At 44.2% G+C, this 17,572-nt stretch overlaps 1 protein-coding gene across 6 annotated transcripts in view; it reads right to left on the reverse strand.

Moving 5' to 3' along the window:
* Positions 1-14,994: 14,994 nt before the first annotated feature.
* MUC13 (mucin 13, cell surface associated) overlaps positions 14,995-17,572 on the reverse strand; it is a 40,961-nt gene continuing 38,383 nt past the window's right edge. For 5 of the 6 annotated variants that reach the window (XM_084642641.1, XM_084642639.1, XM_084642640.1 and 2 more), the window contains one exon: positions 14,996-16,113. In XM_084642641.1, coding sequence (XP_084498767.1) covers positions 16,063-16,113 — 51 coding nt within the window. In that variant the 3' untranslated portion in view covers positions 14,996-16,062. Of the gene's footprint in view, positions 16,114-17,572 lie in introns of all 6 variants that reach the window. The other variant, XM_084642638.1, reaches the window with a different exon arrangement.

A 17,572-nucleotide genomic window follows, 5' to 3' on the forward strand; every position in this document is an offset into this window, starting at 1 on the left:
TTTAAAAAAAACCCACCAAGATATTCATTGACACCAGTAACATTAAGGATTGTTGTGCATGGTGATTTACTGTTTAATACTGTAAGAAGGCCCTACAGTGCTATGTTTTTTAATTGAAACAGAAAAATGTATTTTACCTTAAAAAAAAAAAAAAAAAAAAGCGCAGCCCAGTTGTGCAGACAACTTAATTCCCCCACCCCGTAGATCGCAAAAGGAAACGTTGGGGATGGGTGCCTAATTTCCTTACGTATCGATTAATTCCGAATTGCAAGTCAACCTGCTAACTACAGACTATGAAACAAAGTGTTAGGATGGTATAAAAATCTCAAAAAGAAAAGGAGGACTTGTGGCACCTTAGAGACTAACCAATTTATTAGAGCATAAGCTTTCGTGAGCTACAGCTCACTTCCTCAGATGCATATCGTGGAAACTGCAGCAGGCTTTATATATACACAGAGAATATGAAACAATACCTATTCCCACCCCACTGTCCTGCTGGTAATAGCTTATCTAAAGTGATTTCCAGCACAAATCCAGGTTTTCTCACCCTCCACCCCCCCACACAAATTCACTCTCCTGCTGGTGATAGCCCATCCAAAGTGACAACTCTTTACACAATGTGCATGACAATCAAGCTGGGCTATTTCCTGCATAAATCCAGGTTCTCACATCCCCCCCACCCCCATACACACACAAACTCACTCTCCTGCTGGTAATAGCTCATCCAAACTGACCACTCTTCAAGTTAAAATCCAAGTTAAACCAGAACATCTGGGGGGGGGGGGTAGGAAAAAACAAGAGGAAACAGGCTACCTTGCATAATGACTTAGCCACTCCAAGTCTCTATTTAAGCCTAAATTAATAGTATCCAATTTGCAAATGAATTCCAATTCAGCAGTTTCTCGCTGGAGTCTGGATTTGTAGTTTTTTTGTTTTAAGATAGCGACCTTCATGTCTGTGATTGCGTGACCAGAGAGATTGAAGTGTTCTCCGACTGGTTTATGAATGTTATAATTCTTGACATCTGATTTATTCTTTTACGTAGAGACTGTCCAGTTTGACCAATGTACATGGCAGAGGGGCATTGCTGGCACATGATGGCATATATCACATTGGTGGATGTGCAGGTGAACGAGCCTCTGATAGTGTGGCTGATGTTATTAGGCCCTGTGATGGTGTCCCCCGAATAGATATGTGGGCACAGTTGGCAACGGGCTTTGTTGCAAGGATAAGTTCCTGGGTTAGTGGTTCTGTTGTGTGGTATGTGGTTGTTGGTGAGTATTTGCTTCAGGTTGCGGGGCTGTCTGTAGGCAAGGACTGGCCTGTCTCCCAAGATTTGTGAGAGTGTTGGGTCATCCTTTAGGATAGGTTGTAGATCCTTAATAATGCGTTGGAGGGGTTTTAGTTGGGGGCTGAAGGTGACGGCTAGTGGCGTTCTGTTATTTTCTTTGTTAGGCCTGTCCTGTAGTAGGTAACTTCTGGGAACTCTTCTGGCTCTATCAATCTGTTTCTTTACTTCTGCAGGTGGGTATTGTAGTTGTAAGAAAGCTTGACAGAGATCTTGTAGGTGTTTGTCTCTGTCTGAGGGGTTGGAGCAAATGCGGTTGTATCGCAGAGCTTGGCTGTAGACGATGGATCGTGTGGTGTGGTCAGGGTGAAAGCTGGAGGCATGCAGGTAGGAATAGCGGTCAGTAGGTTTCCGGTATAGGGTGGTGTTTATGTGACCATTGTTTATTAGCACTGTAGTGTCCAGGAAGTGGATCTCTTGTGTGGACTGGACCAGGCTGAGGTTGGTGGTGGGATGGAAATTGTTGAAATCATGGTGGAATTCCTCAAGGGCTTCTTTTCCATGGGTCCAGATGATGAAGATGTCACCAATATAGCGCAAGTAGAGTAGGGGCTTTAGGGGACGAGAGCTGAGGAAGCGTTGTTCTAAATCAGCCATAAAAATGTTGGCATACTGTGGGGCCATGCGGGTACCCATAGCAGTGCCGCTGATCTGAAGGTATACATTGTCCCCAAATGTGAAGTAGTTATGGGTAAGGACAAAGTCACAAAGTTCAGCCACCAGGTTAGCCGTGACATTATCGGGGACAGTGTTCTTGACGGCTTGTAGTCCATCTTTGTGTGGAATGTTGGTGTAGAGGGCTTCTACATCCATAGTGGCCAGGATGGTGTTATCAGGAAGATCACCGATGGATTGTAGTTTCCTCAGGAAGTCAGTGGTGTCTCGAAGGTAGCTGGGAGTGCTGGTAGCGTAGGGCCTGAGGAGGGAGTCTACATAGCCAGACAATCCTGCTGTCAGGGTGCCAATTGGCCAACACCACTCCCAGCTACCAGCACTCCCAGCACTCCCAGCTACCAGCACTACCAGCACTCCCAGCTACCTTCGAGACACCACTGACTTCCTGAGGAAACTACAATCCATCGGTGATCTTCCTGATAACACCATCCTGGCCACTATGGATGTAGAAGCCCTCTACACCAACATTCCACACAAAGATGGACTACAAGCCGTCAAGAACACTGTCCCCGATAATGTCACGGCTAACCTGGTGGCTGAACTTTGTGACTTTGTCCTTACCCATAACTACTTCACATTTGGGGACAATGTATACCTTCAGATCAGCGGCACTGCTATGGGTACCCGCATGGCCCCACAGTATGCCAACATTTTTATGGCTGATTTAGAACAACGCTTCCTCAGCTCTCGTCCCCTAAAGCCCCTACTCTACTTGCGCTATATTGATGACATCTTCATCATCTGGACCCATGGAAAAGAAGCCCTTGAGGAATTCCACCATGATTTCAACAATTTCCATCCCACCACCAACCTCAGCCTGGTCCAGTCCACACAAGAGATCCACTTCCTGGACACTACAGTGCTAATAAACAATGGTCACATAAACACCACCCTATACCGGAAACCTACTGACCGCTATTCCTACCTGCATGCCTCCAGCTTTCACCCTGACCACACCACACGATCCATCGTCTACAGCCAAGCTCTGCGATACAACCGCATTTGCTCCAACCCCTCAGACAGAGACAAACACCTACAAGATCTCTGTCAAGCTTTCTTACAACTACAATACCCACCTGCAGAAGTAAAGAAACAGATTGATAGAGCCAGAAGAGTTCCCAGAAGTTACCTACTACAGGACAGGCCTAACAAAGAAAATAACAGAACGCCACTAGCCGTCACCTTCAGCCCCCAACTAAAACCCCTCCAACGCATTATTAAGGATCTACAACCTATCCTAAAGGATGACCCAACACTCTCACAAATCTTGGGAGACAGGCCAGTCCTTGCCTACAGACAGCCCCGCAACCTGAAGCAAATACTCACCAACAACCACATACCACACAACAGAACCACTAACCCAGGAACTTATCCTTGCAACAAAGCCCGTTGCCAACTGTGCCCACATATCTATTCGGGGGACACCATCACAGGGCCTAATAACATCAGCCACACTATCAGAGGCTCGTTCACCTGCACATCCACCAATGTGATATATGCCATCATGTGCCAGCAATGCCCCTCTGCCATGTACATTGGTCAAACTGGACAGTCTCTACGTAAAAGAATAAATCAGATGTCAAGAATTATAACATTCATAAACCAGTCGGAGAACACTTCAATCTCTCTGGTCACGCAATCACAGACATGAAGGTCGCTATCTTAAAACAAAAAAACTACAAATCCAGACTCCAGCGAGAAACTGCTGAATTGGAATTCATTTGCAAATTGGATACTATTAATTTAGGCTTAAATAGAGACTTGGAGTGGCTAAGTCATTATGCAAGGTAGCCTGTTTCCTCTTGTTTTTTCCTACCCCCCCCCCCCAGATGTTCTGGTTTAACTTGGATTTTAACTTGAAGAGTGGTCAGTTTGGATGAGCTATTACCAGCAGGAGAGTGAGTTTGTGTGTGTATGGGGGTGGGGGGGATGTGAGAACCTGGATTTATGCAGGAAATAGCCCAGCTTGATTGTCATGCACATTGTGTAAAGAGTTGTCACTTTGGATGGGCTATCACCAGCAGGAGAGTGAATTTGTGTGGGGGGGTGGAGGGTGAGAAAACCTGGATTTGTGCTGGAAATCACTTTAGATAAGCTATTACCAGCAGGACAGTGGGGTGGGAATAGGTATTGTTTCATATTCTCTGTGTATATATAAAGCCTGCTGCAGTTTCCACGATATGCATCTGAGGAAGTGAGCTGTAGCTCACGAAAGCTTATGCTCTAATAAATTGGTTAGTCTCTAAGGTGCCACAAGTCCTCCTTTTCTTTTTGCGAATACAGACTAACACGGCTGTTACTCTGAAACCCATAAAAATCTCAGTTTTTTGGACACTGTCCTCTTTCAACAGAAACGATTTTGAACAGAAAAGCTGCTGGACTGCAAGACTAGGTATGCTGCTTGTTTTTAACTCTGAAAATATATATTATATAATGTCACTCTTTGTCCATGCTGCCCTTACTAAATAATGGTACCTATCTTTATTGCTGTGTGATCTGTTTAGCATGGAAATAGCAACTTCATGCTGCTTTTCACCAGGGCCAGCTAATACCCCATTTTTAACTATAGGTGTGCTTAATACTGTTAAATAAAAAAAACCACCAGGTATAACACAGATTGCATAGGGATTTGATGCAATTGGGGAATAATACTAACTAAAAATGTTGTGTGTTCTTTAATCCAAAGGCCCAGATACACATGGAGGAAAAACAGAATAACCTCCATGTGTATCCCTTTACCCTGTGGTGGAAGGTAACTTTCTGCAATTGGCTTTTAAAAGCTTGTGTGTTTTAAAATGTTTGTAATTAGTTTTAATGTTTAAATTGTGAGTTAGGGGTCTATGCAAGACATAAGTGCGGAGTTTTTTTAAAGTATATGGTTGAAAACTGTTGGTTTGGCATGTTTCAAACTAACAGTGTTTTTACACTCTGCAAAATGTGATGTGTTTTTTAAAATGGGTTGTTTTAAAATTAGTGTTTAAATTGTTGTGGGTGATTTAGGGGGCCTGTGCAAGACATAGTTATGGTGGGGGATTTTAAAAGTATTTTATTACACACTTTGTTTTTGGGTGCATGGTGGAAACATGCGCTTGTATTAAAAAATGTCTAGGTTTTAGAGAAACACTAGAGGTAGAAATAAACCAAAATCGGTGTTTGTTGTACAGCCTGAAATGGATGATTTTGTTTTAAAGCTATGACTCTTTAAATAGAAAAAACACCCTAATGAGTATTTTATTTTTTAAGTTTACAAGACAGTTTCATGTGTTTTATAAGAATAATGTTGTCTGCTCCACAGTATGGTCAAAACATGAGAGATCCTTAGACCAGAGGGTAAACAAGCTCAAAAGTAAAAGGAAAGAGACAGCTGGAAAGGAAAATTCACCAACATCAACTGCTGATGGATGGATGAAGCCCAGTAAACATATTTTGCTTATTGGTTTGGTTATCTTATGAGGTTTTGTAATGTAAGCAAATACATAGGTGTGGGTAAGAAAAATGGTAAAGTTAAGTTTTGTAAAATGTTTATTTGATGCTAAATTGGAACATCTGTTTTTCTTAATCAGGCATGGGCAGCTCTCCTGACAATGCTGTAGTCAGAGCTACAGGGACACCTCCACCAGAACCGCCAAAGAACCAGGAATCTGCTCTGAGATCTTTAACACCACCACCACCAATGCAAAACAGCACAAGAACGCAGACAAAGCATCAGGCAGTCCAAAACTCATATACGTCAAACCCAAGGACAAAACAAAAGACTCTGGTAAAAAGCAACCCATTGCAAACACAGCACCTTAGTGGTCAGCACCACACCAAGCCCTGAGAAAACAGAGCGAAAACACACATTTACAAACCCGGAGCACGCACTTTAGGGGTTGTGAATAAAAAAATCAAGGACTGAAAGCTCCTGCGATGCTGGGGTATTACAATCACAACTCCAGTTCCTCTGTAGTCAACATCACACCAAACCCTGAAAAAACTGAGAGTGAACACACACACACACACATTCACAAACCTGGAACATGTGCTTTAGGGGTTGTGAATAAAAAAACCAAGGACTGAAAGCTCCTGCAATGCTGGGGTATCTGAAAATTATTACAAACCATTCTCCCTACACAATAAGCTTGGCACAGCTCTTCATATTTTTCCCAAATCCTTTAAAAATACCGATGCTAGGTTCAGAAAGCTGAGGGACGCTGTATCCTCAGGGCTTCTAAAATAAAGAAGGAATGGAAACTACATCAAAAATGCAAAAGCTCTTGCGGGTGACTTTTTGCAAAATATTTCAAATTTTCCAGAGGTTGGCTCTGAGCAGGCGTGACTATTCATGGAAAGGGGCCTGGGTAAAAGGGGCACCCTCAAGGGTACACATCAGCTAAGTTGTAAACAAAAGCGGGGGACAGCATTTGGGGGGGATAACCAGATGGCTGCCCAAAAGTTATGAGCTGGGGACACTGTAAAAATTTTTTAAAAGGCTAAAGAGAAAAAAATAAAAAGAGATGCCCCCTATTGGAGGCTCTCAGACTGATGTGTCTGAGAATAGGGAGGCAGAATCTGACCTGCAGTGTGGAGGTAACTCTCACACAGTCTAATTTAGAAAATTCCCCAGAAGGCTCTCTAGATGGGTCCCTGACTACTCCTGATGATCCTTTCGGTGGCCCCTCATAGTCTGACTCTCAAATAGTGTCTGACGTAGAAGACGCAGCTGATGGTCCCATAGAGGAACCCCCAGGTAACCCTGAAAATGCAGATGCAGACCCCCAAACAGACATGAGTGAGTGAGAAGTTGGCAACAGGAATTACCTAGATTTGGGGGTTTGGTGTATTGTGAGGAATTTCGTTTCGTCGATCTTGAGTGAATAAATTCAGCTCAGCAGGTTGTTGAAGCCATACACAGGTGGATACAGTTAGTTCTCGATGACGTTAACAGTAGGGTAGCCACCGACGATTACATTCAGTTACATTTAGAGAGTGATAATTTAACCAACCCTTTGTTTTCGGTAAGGAGAACTAGGGTTGAGCTGTCTGCTGAAGACTTCTTAAATCAGACCTCAGAGCTGTTACAGAGTAAAACAGAGATGCATGTCGATGGGACATTGCGCCTCATTGTGACAGTTGTAAAAAACATGGGCAGGGTGGCCATAGAGTTTTAAATTCTACCCTTAGTAGTCAAATCATCCATAAAAAGAGACAGTGTTTAGCATAGGTGCTGACTCCGTGGGTGCTCCGGGGCTGGAGCACCCACGGGGAAAAATTAGTGGGTGCTCTGCACCTACTGGCAGCCAAGTTCCCCTCACCCCCTGCCCCATCTCTTCCTCCTCCCCTGAGTGCGCCGCATGCCCGCCCTCCACCTACTGCTGTTTGGCAGTGTTAGCATGTTCCAGGGGCAGGGGGAGGAGTGGGAATGTGGCATGCTCAGGGGAGCAGGCGGGGAAGAGGCAGGACCAGGATGGGCATTTGGGCAAGGAGTTGGAATATTGGCAGGGAGGGGGCAGAGTTGAGGCAGGGACTTTGGGAAGGGCTTGGAATGGGGGTGGGGAAGAGGTGGGGCAGGAGAGTGGCTGGGGGGGGTGTCAAGCACCCACGGGAAAGAGAGGACGTCGGCACCTATGGTGTTTAGTAGGCCTGACTTACACTGGTACCAATCTGTGTTTTGCGGGCGGGTTCTTGGCCGTCATGTCCGTCTGTAAACCCACAGATGCGAAATTGCTAGACAGGGAGAGAAAGTTGCATGAGAAACTGGGGTGGTCAGATAAAAAAAAAAAAAAGATTATGCTCAGTGATGTAGCGGCATTTGAACAGAATTTAGGAGTCAACATACAGGTGGTGCTTTATGCAGCGAAAGGTAGGTGGGTTTTTTTTTTTTAAAACGGGAGGCCCAGTGTACCCCAAGCCTTTTTCATCCTGTTGCACGATGAGCATTATTATGGGGTTCTGGATGTGAAAAAGTTGTTTGGTGCGAAAAATTATTGTGAGTTTTGCCACACGGTGTACAGTCACGACCACTCTTGCAGGTATCATTGCTGCCTCTCCTTGAGTGCGACATACTCAGACAGCGTGGGTGTGCAGCCGAGGTGTCCTAGCTGTAGACTGTATTGTCGGTCCAAAGAGTGTTTAGACAGACACGTCGACTGCGCATCGAAAAAACGAGTCGAATGCCTGTCTAAATCTTTGTGTGATAAGTGTTAGTCTTATGTGGACAAGGGGCACAGGTGTAAAGGGAGGCAGTGTCAGGGTTTGATCACTGGTGATATAGATAGCCACCTGTGTTTTACGGAGAGCATTAGAAAGCCCAAATCATTGGAAAAGTATATTTTTTATGATTTTGAATGCACGCAGGAGACGGGGTTGCATGTGCCCAATTACATTTTTGCTATGTTCCTAAAGCTGGAAAAATCCTGGGAATTTAAGGGCAGTGAGTGTCTTTCTACCTTTGTTAAGACCTTTATTGGCAAAAAGTTCTGGGACTATGCTTTCCTAGCGCACAATTTCAAAGGTTACGATGCGTACTTTGTCGTTAGACAGTTACTGAAGGAAAAGATGTGCATAGAACTTATAACTCGGGGTAGTAAACTAATGTGTGTGGAAGTTAAGGCCCTGGGCGTTTGTTTTATAGACTCTTAACTTTTTGCCTATGAAGCTTAGCAAGCTCCTTCAGGCAATGGGGTTTGAAGGTTGCAAAGGGTATTTTCCACACTTCTTTAACACTTTAGAAAACCAAAATTATATGGGGCCCATGCCCAAGGTGGAGCACTATGGCATAGACAGCATGATGCCCAGCAAGAAAGCATTTCTTGACTGCTATCAGGAAAACAGATATGAGACATTTGACTTGCAGAAAGAGCTCGCATATTATTGTTAGCAGGATGTCAAAATTTTGAGACGGGCCTGTATCCTGTACAGAGAAGAGATCATGAAAATGACAGAGATGGGAAATATTGTATAGAGAGGCCCTGGTAAATTCACAGAGGTAAAATTGTGTATAGATCCTTTCTGGTACATAACACTGGCATCTGTCTGCATGGCTATGTACAGGTTTATGTTTTTGCAGCCTAACACAGTAGATCTTCTTTCTCCAGACAACTATAACAGGCACAAAAAGAGATATTCGACCCCCTTTATTCAGTGGCTGTTGTATACTGCTCAAAGAAAATATACAGATACGGCATGCTTTACGGAGTGGGGAATTACAGGTAGGCCCCTACTTTCTAGATGGTTACGCCGTTGTTGACAGTGTACGTACAGCCTTTGAGTTTAGTGAGTGTTTTTTCCACAGCTGTGTCACCTGTTGTTGTGAAAAAGCACAGAACCCTATGATGGGGACAACTTTTGGGTTTCTTTATTACAAGATGCAGCTCAAGACCAACCTGATTGCCTTCTATGATGAGATAACTGGCTCTGTCAATATGGAGAAAACGGTGAATGTGATATATCTTGACTTTAGCAAAGCTTTTGATATGGTCTCCCACAGTATTCTTGCCAGCAAATTAAAAAATGTATTGATTGGATGAATGGACTATAAGGTGGATAGAAAGCTGGCTAGATTGTCAGGCTCAACAGATAGTGATCAACAGCTCAATGTCTAGTTGGCAGCCGGTATCAAGCGGAGTGCCCCAGGGGTCGGTCCTGGGGCCAGTTTTGTTCAACATCTTTATTAATGATCTGGATGATGGAATTAATTACATCCTTATCAAGTTCACAGATGACACTAATCTTTGGGGAGAGATAGATACGATGGAGGGTAAGGATAGGGTCCAGAGTGACCTAGACAAATTGGAGGATTGGGCCAAAAGAAATCTGATGAGGTGCAACAAGGACAAGTGCAGAGTTCTGCACTTAGGAAGGGAGAATCCCATGCACCGCTACAGGCTGGGGACCGACTGGCTAAGCAACAGTTCTGGGGATTACTGTGGACGAGAAGCTAGATATGAGTCAGCAGTGTGCCCTTGTTGCCAAGAAGGCCAATGGCATATTGGGCTGCATTAGTAGGAGCATTTCCAGCAGATCAAGGGAAGTGATTATTCCCCTCTATTCGGCACTGCTGAGGCCACACCTGGAGTATTGTGTCCAGTTTTGGTCCTCCCACTACAGAAGGGATGTGGACAAATTGGAAAGAGTCCAGCGGAGGGCAACAAAAATATTTAGGGGGCTGGGGCACATGACTTATGAGGAGAGGCTGAGGGAACTGGGGTTATTTAGTCTTCAGAAGAGAAGAGTGAGGGGGGATTTGATAGCAGCCTTCAATTACCTGAAGGAGGGTTCCAAAGAGGATGGAGCTAAGCTGTTCTCAGTGGTGGCAGATGACAGAACAAGAAACAATGGTCTCAAGTTGCAGTGGGGGAGGTCTAGGTTGGATTAGGAAACACTATTTCACTAGGAGGGTGGTGAAGCACTGAAATGAGTTACCTAGGGAGGCAGTCGAATCTCCATCCTTAGAGGTTTTTAAGTGCCGGCTTGACAAAGCCTTGGCTGGGATGATTTAGTTGGTGTTGGTCCTGCTTTGAGCAGGGGATTAGACTAGATGACCTGCTGAGGTCTTTTCCAACCCTAATATTCTATGATTCTATAAGACCAACTGTCTGAAAAGACTTGGTTAAGTAGTGAGGACCCTCTGGGAGCATGAGTGGGAGGTGATAGAAACAGACATGGAACTTGCAGATTTCTTAAACAAAGCCCAGCTGCCTCAGCCCCTCCTGCTTCTGAGGGTGATGCTGCACTCTCATTGGAAGAGGGTGGTAGGGGGAGTTCTTAGAGGGGTAATACAACCCTCTTCTGGGCAGGTCACCCTGCCCCAGAACTCCCCCCGATTGGTCAAATCCACTCTCAGGGATGTTCTCTGTGACTGAAACCCATCCTGATTGGTAGAGGATGGTGGGAAGAATTCTTAGATGGGTCACATGACCCACTTTTGGACAGATCACCCCACCCCGGAACACCCCTGATTGGTCAAATCTCCTCTCGCGGCAGTCCTACGGGGGGGGGGGGGGTGTGTGTGTGAAACCCATCCTGATTGGTAGAGGGTGGTGGGAGAAGTTCTTAGAGGGGTCACATGACATCCTTTGCTTCCGGTCATGTGTCCGTCTTGACTCTGGAAGTAATACCCCACTGAAGGCACAGTCTTGCTGCAGTGGGATTCCACATGTATCACTAGCAGGGGTCTATACTTTTGCCTGCAGAATCTCAGTTACTTGCAATAATAGAAGAGGACTGGATCCAGTTTCATTCTCAGATCCCAGGCTGATTTGGCAGGCTGGGCAGCTAGAATAACCTTTTGAACTAAAAGCCAATAATCACAAAACCCCACAATGCTGTTTTCCCAGACACATTTCAGAGTAGAAAAATACTTTAAAATAGCCAAACTGAAAACAAATCCCTCCCACTTTGCCTTTTATAACTACAGAGTTGCAGCCTAGATCAGATGTTTATGGCTGAGTCTGAAATCCTGAAGAACAGGGGTTTTAAAAGAAACTCTGACAGACCCTTGTAGCACAAGCAGAGGATGCTGTTGCTGCTGCTATGAAAGTTAACTTTGAATGCAATTAAAATTCCTCAGTGTTCAAATGACATGAACATCTGACAGCTTTTGCAGTCTGTCTCGTCATTGACCCACAAATAACTTACTGAGCATAATACAGCAGATTTAATTAAAGAGTAACTCATGATTCAGCCTTCAAATACAGTTCAAATTCCTATGATTTGCTTTGCAAGAAAAAAAGGATTTTAATAATTATTTACATAAACGTTTTTAACAGCCAACAGCTGTATGTATTTTTAAAAAATTCATTGACATTAGGAGGTAGAACTGGAGATCTCTCTTAGATTAGAAACCTCAATGGACAGTCTTTTGCTTTACTTACCAGAAGACATAATTTAAAAAAAAAATGAAAAAAAAAAAATCACACACACTGAAAAGACTAAACTTAATTAAAATAATACATCTATTCACTGAGACTTTGGCAGAGAGAATTAAGGCATCCATAGATATTGACTGCATAAATCAATAAATTCATTTGTAGGTTTTGAAGATGCAGACTGATATATCTTCAGATATAATCCCCATGAGTCCTAAAGTTATTAACCAGAATAGTTTGGAGTATTATTTATCTCCTAAGAAGTATTTCTGTTATAAGTATTTATTACCGTTATACGTAGGTATAGTCCAGCACTTCTATACAGCCATAATACTAACTAGAATATGGAATACCCATGGAAAGGTCTAAAAACCTATTGTGATGTCTGAACTTCAAAAAGTTCAGCAGTTCAGTATAGGACCATTGTATCCTAAGCTTCTCTGAACCAATTTGGTCTAGGCATCAGGCTCGAAAGCTTGCAAGATCAGTCTGCCTTGGCAAGGTTTCTAGTACATCTTGGATTCAGCTGGGTCAGAACAGTATGGTCAAGATATTCTAGACCATCTACATATGGTCCTATTGAAGAACAGATGCTGAAGCAGCAACAAAAAATGAGAAGTGTTCAGATTCTGGTTAAGGTACATTGTTTTTAATTGGAACCTGTCCACAAGTCTCTACCAAACCACGCCTCACTGTTGCTTGTGTTTCATGGTTTATACATGACCAGCATTGTGAGTAGAAAAGTATTGAAGGTTCAATCCCTGGCTGGTGTTGGAGCCCATCCATCTTTGTCATGCCCTGCATGCAGCTACTTGGGCCATTCTGGGTATGCCTACACAGCAAAGAAAAACCCACAGCTGGCCTATGCCAGCTGACTCGGGCTCATGGGGCTCAGGCTATGGGGCTGTTTCACTGATGTGAATGCTTCTGGGCTCAGGCTAGAGCTTGAGCTCTGGGACCCTCCCATCTTGCAGGGTGCTAGAGCCTGGGCTCCAGCTGGATACAGCAGTGAAATAGCCTCAGATCTCTGCCAAACCACCCCTCTGCCTGAAGCCCACAAGCCTAAGTCGGCTGGCACAGGCCAGCCACAGGTATCTGGTTGCTGTGTAGACATGCCTGCTGTGGTCTGTTCCTTCTTATGACTCATCCAGACAGCTGAGAGCCTCACCCCTCCTAGGGAAACAAGAAGTCCAAACAAAAACCTAAAGCCTTAGTGACCATGAACCAGGTCTTCAGCCCCAGTGTAGGCTCAGTAGTCCTTGCCCCTTTCCTCTTGCAGCTTACACTGCCTCTCCTGTAGGGGGGGTGCAAGGGAACCCAGGCCCACCCTCTCCTCTGGGTGATAAGCAGCTAGGGTCTGTTTCTTATGATCCTTTGCTAGTTCCCTTGGCTATTTCCTACCTTTGCCTGTTTGCAGGTGTCTCTCGTGGAGCTGTGCTCTCCACTCCTCTCTCCTTGGAGCTTCTTCTCTCTGTGCAGCTTCTCCCAGTTTGTTGCTGAGTTTTCTTCTCAGGATGGCTCCCCACTGGCAGTCACCTGGAACCCCTGTTAGCCTCTCCTTTCAGGACCAGTCCCAGGGTAAAAGCTCACTGTTGTAGCTCTCTTCTCTTGTGTACTGCTTTTGGCCCCACTGTCCTTCCTTGATAGAAACCACCCAGTCTGGCTATCCCCAGTTGGATCTAATCCTTAATTACCTGTCTCCCCTCCAGGTGTCACAAAATGGACTAATTGGGATCTCTGACTGCCTTTAACTCTGTCATTGCCAGTGTGGGGTCAACCCCAGATGGCCAGTTGTCTGGTGTGACTTTATCAGAGGACATGAAGTAAGACTAAAGAATAATCATTCAAATATTGAAGCTTATCAGAGAGGGCCCATGAAAAATATCAGAACCACTTGGCACATCCTCCATTCTTCACAACTGGCTGGTATCCTTCCAGTCACATATTGGTTGCGTTAGAACATTTAAAGTATTGACGAAGTGCATAGCTGCATACAAGTGTCATAGGTATCAGCAGGAGCAGACCTGTAGTCCCCAAACCAAAAGCCTCTACATTCTGAGCTAATGGAGAACTTCCTTACCTGGGAGAAAGTAGCAGACTGTTATGGGCATAGGGGCCAGCCAGAAGAAAGATAGATGATCATATACCCAAGGCTGGCATATCACAGAACCATTAAGAATCCAGGCTGGAATTTTCAGAGGCCTTTGGGAGTTAGGCACCCAACTCTCATTGAAAGTCAATGGCACTGGGTACAAAACCCCTAAGCAGCATCACTACATTGAGATTTAACCAATATTTCTAATTTGATCATCTGAATGCAAGGTGGGCACAAACCAGACTCCTGGATCCAATCCCTCTCTGCCTTTGGGGATGTTCAGAAGCTGTATTCAGACACCTACAACTAATTATACTGCATTCATCAGTGTAGTATCTGAGCATCTTCAGTTGCTCATTAAGTAACATGACTAGCATCTGTCCTATGTTTGTTCTCTTCTCCTCTCCCCTGGGGAAGAAGTGTGTGCAGTGGAGTGTTTTGTTTTGATTTTTTTTAAATAACACACACTGCTATGTATTTATGTTAGAGAGAGCAGGTAAAAGAAATGTGCCTTTCACTTAAAGTGGAAGGGGTGGGGTTTGTGGTGATCCTTAGTTCTTGTGGGAGCTCATTCAGAGTCTCACATTGGCTCCTGAGAAAGCTCTGTCTCCTGCACAGACGAGCTTTACCCTTACTATAAAGAGCTCCATCATGGTTTTCATCCTGCGGCTTTAGTCAATCTTTTAGGTACCCTGACCCCAGACCATAGAGTGCCTGGAAGAGGAGGACTGAGATTTTGAACTTGATTTGATATTCTGTGGGAGCCAGTGTAGGGTGCAGAGGACAGGTCTGATGTGTGCAAGGGAACCCCACATCTCTGTGAACAGCATTATATGAAAGTCAGTTTATTGAGCAAGTGCTGTGTTTAATAGAACACAAGTTAGTTTGTATGTCCCAAGAACACAAATCACAAACTGTAACATGGTAATTAAATTAAATTAAATTATATTTTATAGGCACCTAACCTTTTTAAATATATATACAGAGTTTGAAATGCTAGTGCTAATCAATGGAGACATTATATGATAAATTATACAGTAAAATATGGATTAGGTATCATATTAAAAAAGATTTACTGAATGTAAAAAGACAGCGAAATTGAATAATAAAAATAATAAGGGGGAAAAAATCCAAGTAACAATTCTTTTCAGGAAGCTTAGTAGAAATATGCTTTATACCAGGCTTACGTCCGGAGAAGCTGAAAGTGATCACAAACCATATGTGATGGGAAGCTAATGCTTTTGTAAAAGGCATCCTTGGGAGGTAGTGGCCCTGCCATTGTATGCGGAGGGAAGTGTAAATGGGTTCAGACCGAAGCCCTGGCTCTGGACACCAGGTTCAGGCCTCGATCTGGGTCTCACAGAACTGAAGACCCTCCAACATGAAGGGGCTGTGGCAAGCAAGAGTTGGAATCTGAAACCAGATCTTTTATTATTTGTTTTATAGCAACACTTAGGGGCTCCAGTTGAGATTGGAGCTCATCTGTTTGAATGTTCCCAAGACAGCGCTATCTATTTGGAACCCAAAGCAGTATGAAATCTGGGAGACTGTTCTTTGTAGCCTGGACTTACACTACTTTTTTTGTGTGGCAGTTTTTCATGATGTTAGCACATCTTTGCCCGTGGTAGCAATGGCAAGAGTGCTGGTGCAGACCAGCTCAGATGGCTGTCATCACCATGTCATCTGGACCTTCTCTGAATAGAGTTAGACAACACCGGGGTTAAAATGCTGGTGCCCTGTATACGCTAGCTCTCCCACTATGGCTGCCACTGCTAAGGCTGCAAGGGTGGGAGGCTTCCTGAAAAAATCTTGTGTAGACACAATCTGTGATGGACAAGCCCATAGTGTCCTTAAATACATCTTGTCCCCATTTTAATTTTCACTTATTTAAGCAGATTAGTTATACAGATGTCTCCTTCAGATTGCTGTCTTCATTTAAAAAGTCGTCTGCAGAATTTGTCGTCAATTTAAGCATTCTAATTGCTAGCCAATGAAAATCCTCTGGTAGGTGATGAAGCTGCAGAACCCATCGACTGTGGTCTGTTGTCATGGTTCTCATATCTCTTCAAGCTGCTGGTCTCTTGTTCTGCTTAAATTCAGTATCTGCGCTGAAGCCTGAAGCCATCACCCTTTGATGTCGTTTCAAACTTGAAAAAGCAATATGAACAAGTTGATGGGACAGAAAATACAGGTCAGTGTTTATGTGTTCTACTGCAGTAGCCCTTCCTCAGCCTAACTTGAGCTTTGATGGAAAACAGAGAGTTTTGGGGCAATTATTTTTCAAGATACGTTTTCATCTGTGAAAAGTTAATCTTGATCAGTCAGGAAAGTCTGACAAAATCACTATTTGGCTAAATCAGATCAAGCGATTGTTACCTGAAGTAATTAGTTCCTTTTTATCAGCAGTTTTTGTATATTACACAATGTAAAATTTACCATGTTTCTCGGATTCAAGGATTAGGCCTCAATTCAGCACAAGCATGTGCTTAAAATTAAAGCCCTTGTACAAGTTCTTTACTAAATAGGGACAGTTTGCTGCATCAGGTCCTTACTGAGGTGGACCTAAAATACTTTTCTAAAAGGCTTTGGATATTCAAGGTCCAATTCTGCACTCTGTATCCAGACAAAACTCCAAGTCACTTCACGTGGGTGTTTTCCCTAAGCCAGGACTGCAAAATTGGGATGCCAAACATTTAAAAAACACTTTTTCCCCTAAAAGAGGGGTATGTGTGTGTATGCGTGCAAATGTTCAAGGATTGCAAGGCTCCAGATGAAATTGAATTTGATGGAAAAAATCTAAAACCTGGGAAAATTAACATTCGATATAAGTTATGGGGGGGGGAAGGGAGGAAAAGGAGGACTTGTGGCACCTTAGAGACTAACAAATTTATTTGAGCATAAGGTTTCATGAGCTACAGCTCACTTCTGAAATCTCTGAAATCACGCATCTGCCTGTACTACCGATGTGTTATTTATGGGGCGCACGCAGGATACAGCACATGCCTTTTATTGATCGCTATGTTCTCAATGTGATTAAAACTGCCGCACCAAGTGCCACGGTGCACCGCAGTTCTCCAGCTGAGTATAAAGAGCCAAAATCCAGGCAGTGCATCCCAGTGTGTCAGAAAACACCCTCTAGCGTAACTCGTCTATGCTTGTTGGGCTCCCCTGTGCAGTGTTAAAGCAATGGGTGAGGTTCTCGGTTATGCCTCTTACGGCCCTTTAAGCCCCCTTCGTGCCCTCCAAAACCTGGGCTGCTCTGGCGGGCTGGAGTGGCCCCCAGTATAAATTAGACAGTTCTGAGAGTTTGTCTAAGTTTCAACAGCCTCCCTGGGCAGCAGCACTGCATGCTGTGGCCTCCCCCATGACACCCTTTCCCACCCCTGCAGCTCTACCCACAGCACAAAGGCATGAGGGCTTTTAAGGGGGTCCTCAGAAGGCAGCCTACAGCTGTCTTCTTCAGCTCCAGTGATAGGGGTATGTTTCCAGGGCTTGATCAAGGGCTTTCAGACCCACCACTCTATCCCTTTTACCCACTATGAAGGGGCTGGAGTGGAGGTGAGGATCTCACCCTTTCCCTACATTACTAGGGTTAAAATATACATT

This window comes from Lepidochelys olivacea (assembly GCF_965140295.1).
Source record: "Lepidochelys olivacea isolate rLepOli2 genome assembly, chromosome: 11".
In the NCBI taxonomy this organism is placed as follows: domain Eukaryota; kingdom Metazoa; phylum Chordata; order Testudines; family Cheloniidae; genus Lepidochelys; species Lepidochelys olivacea.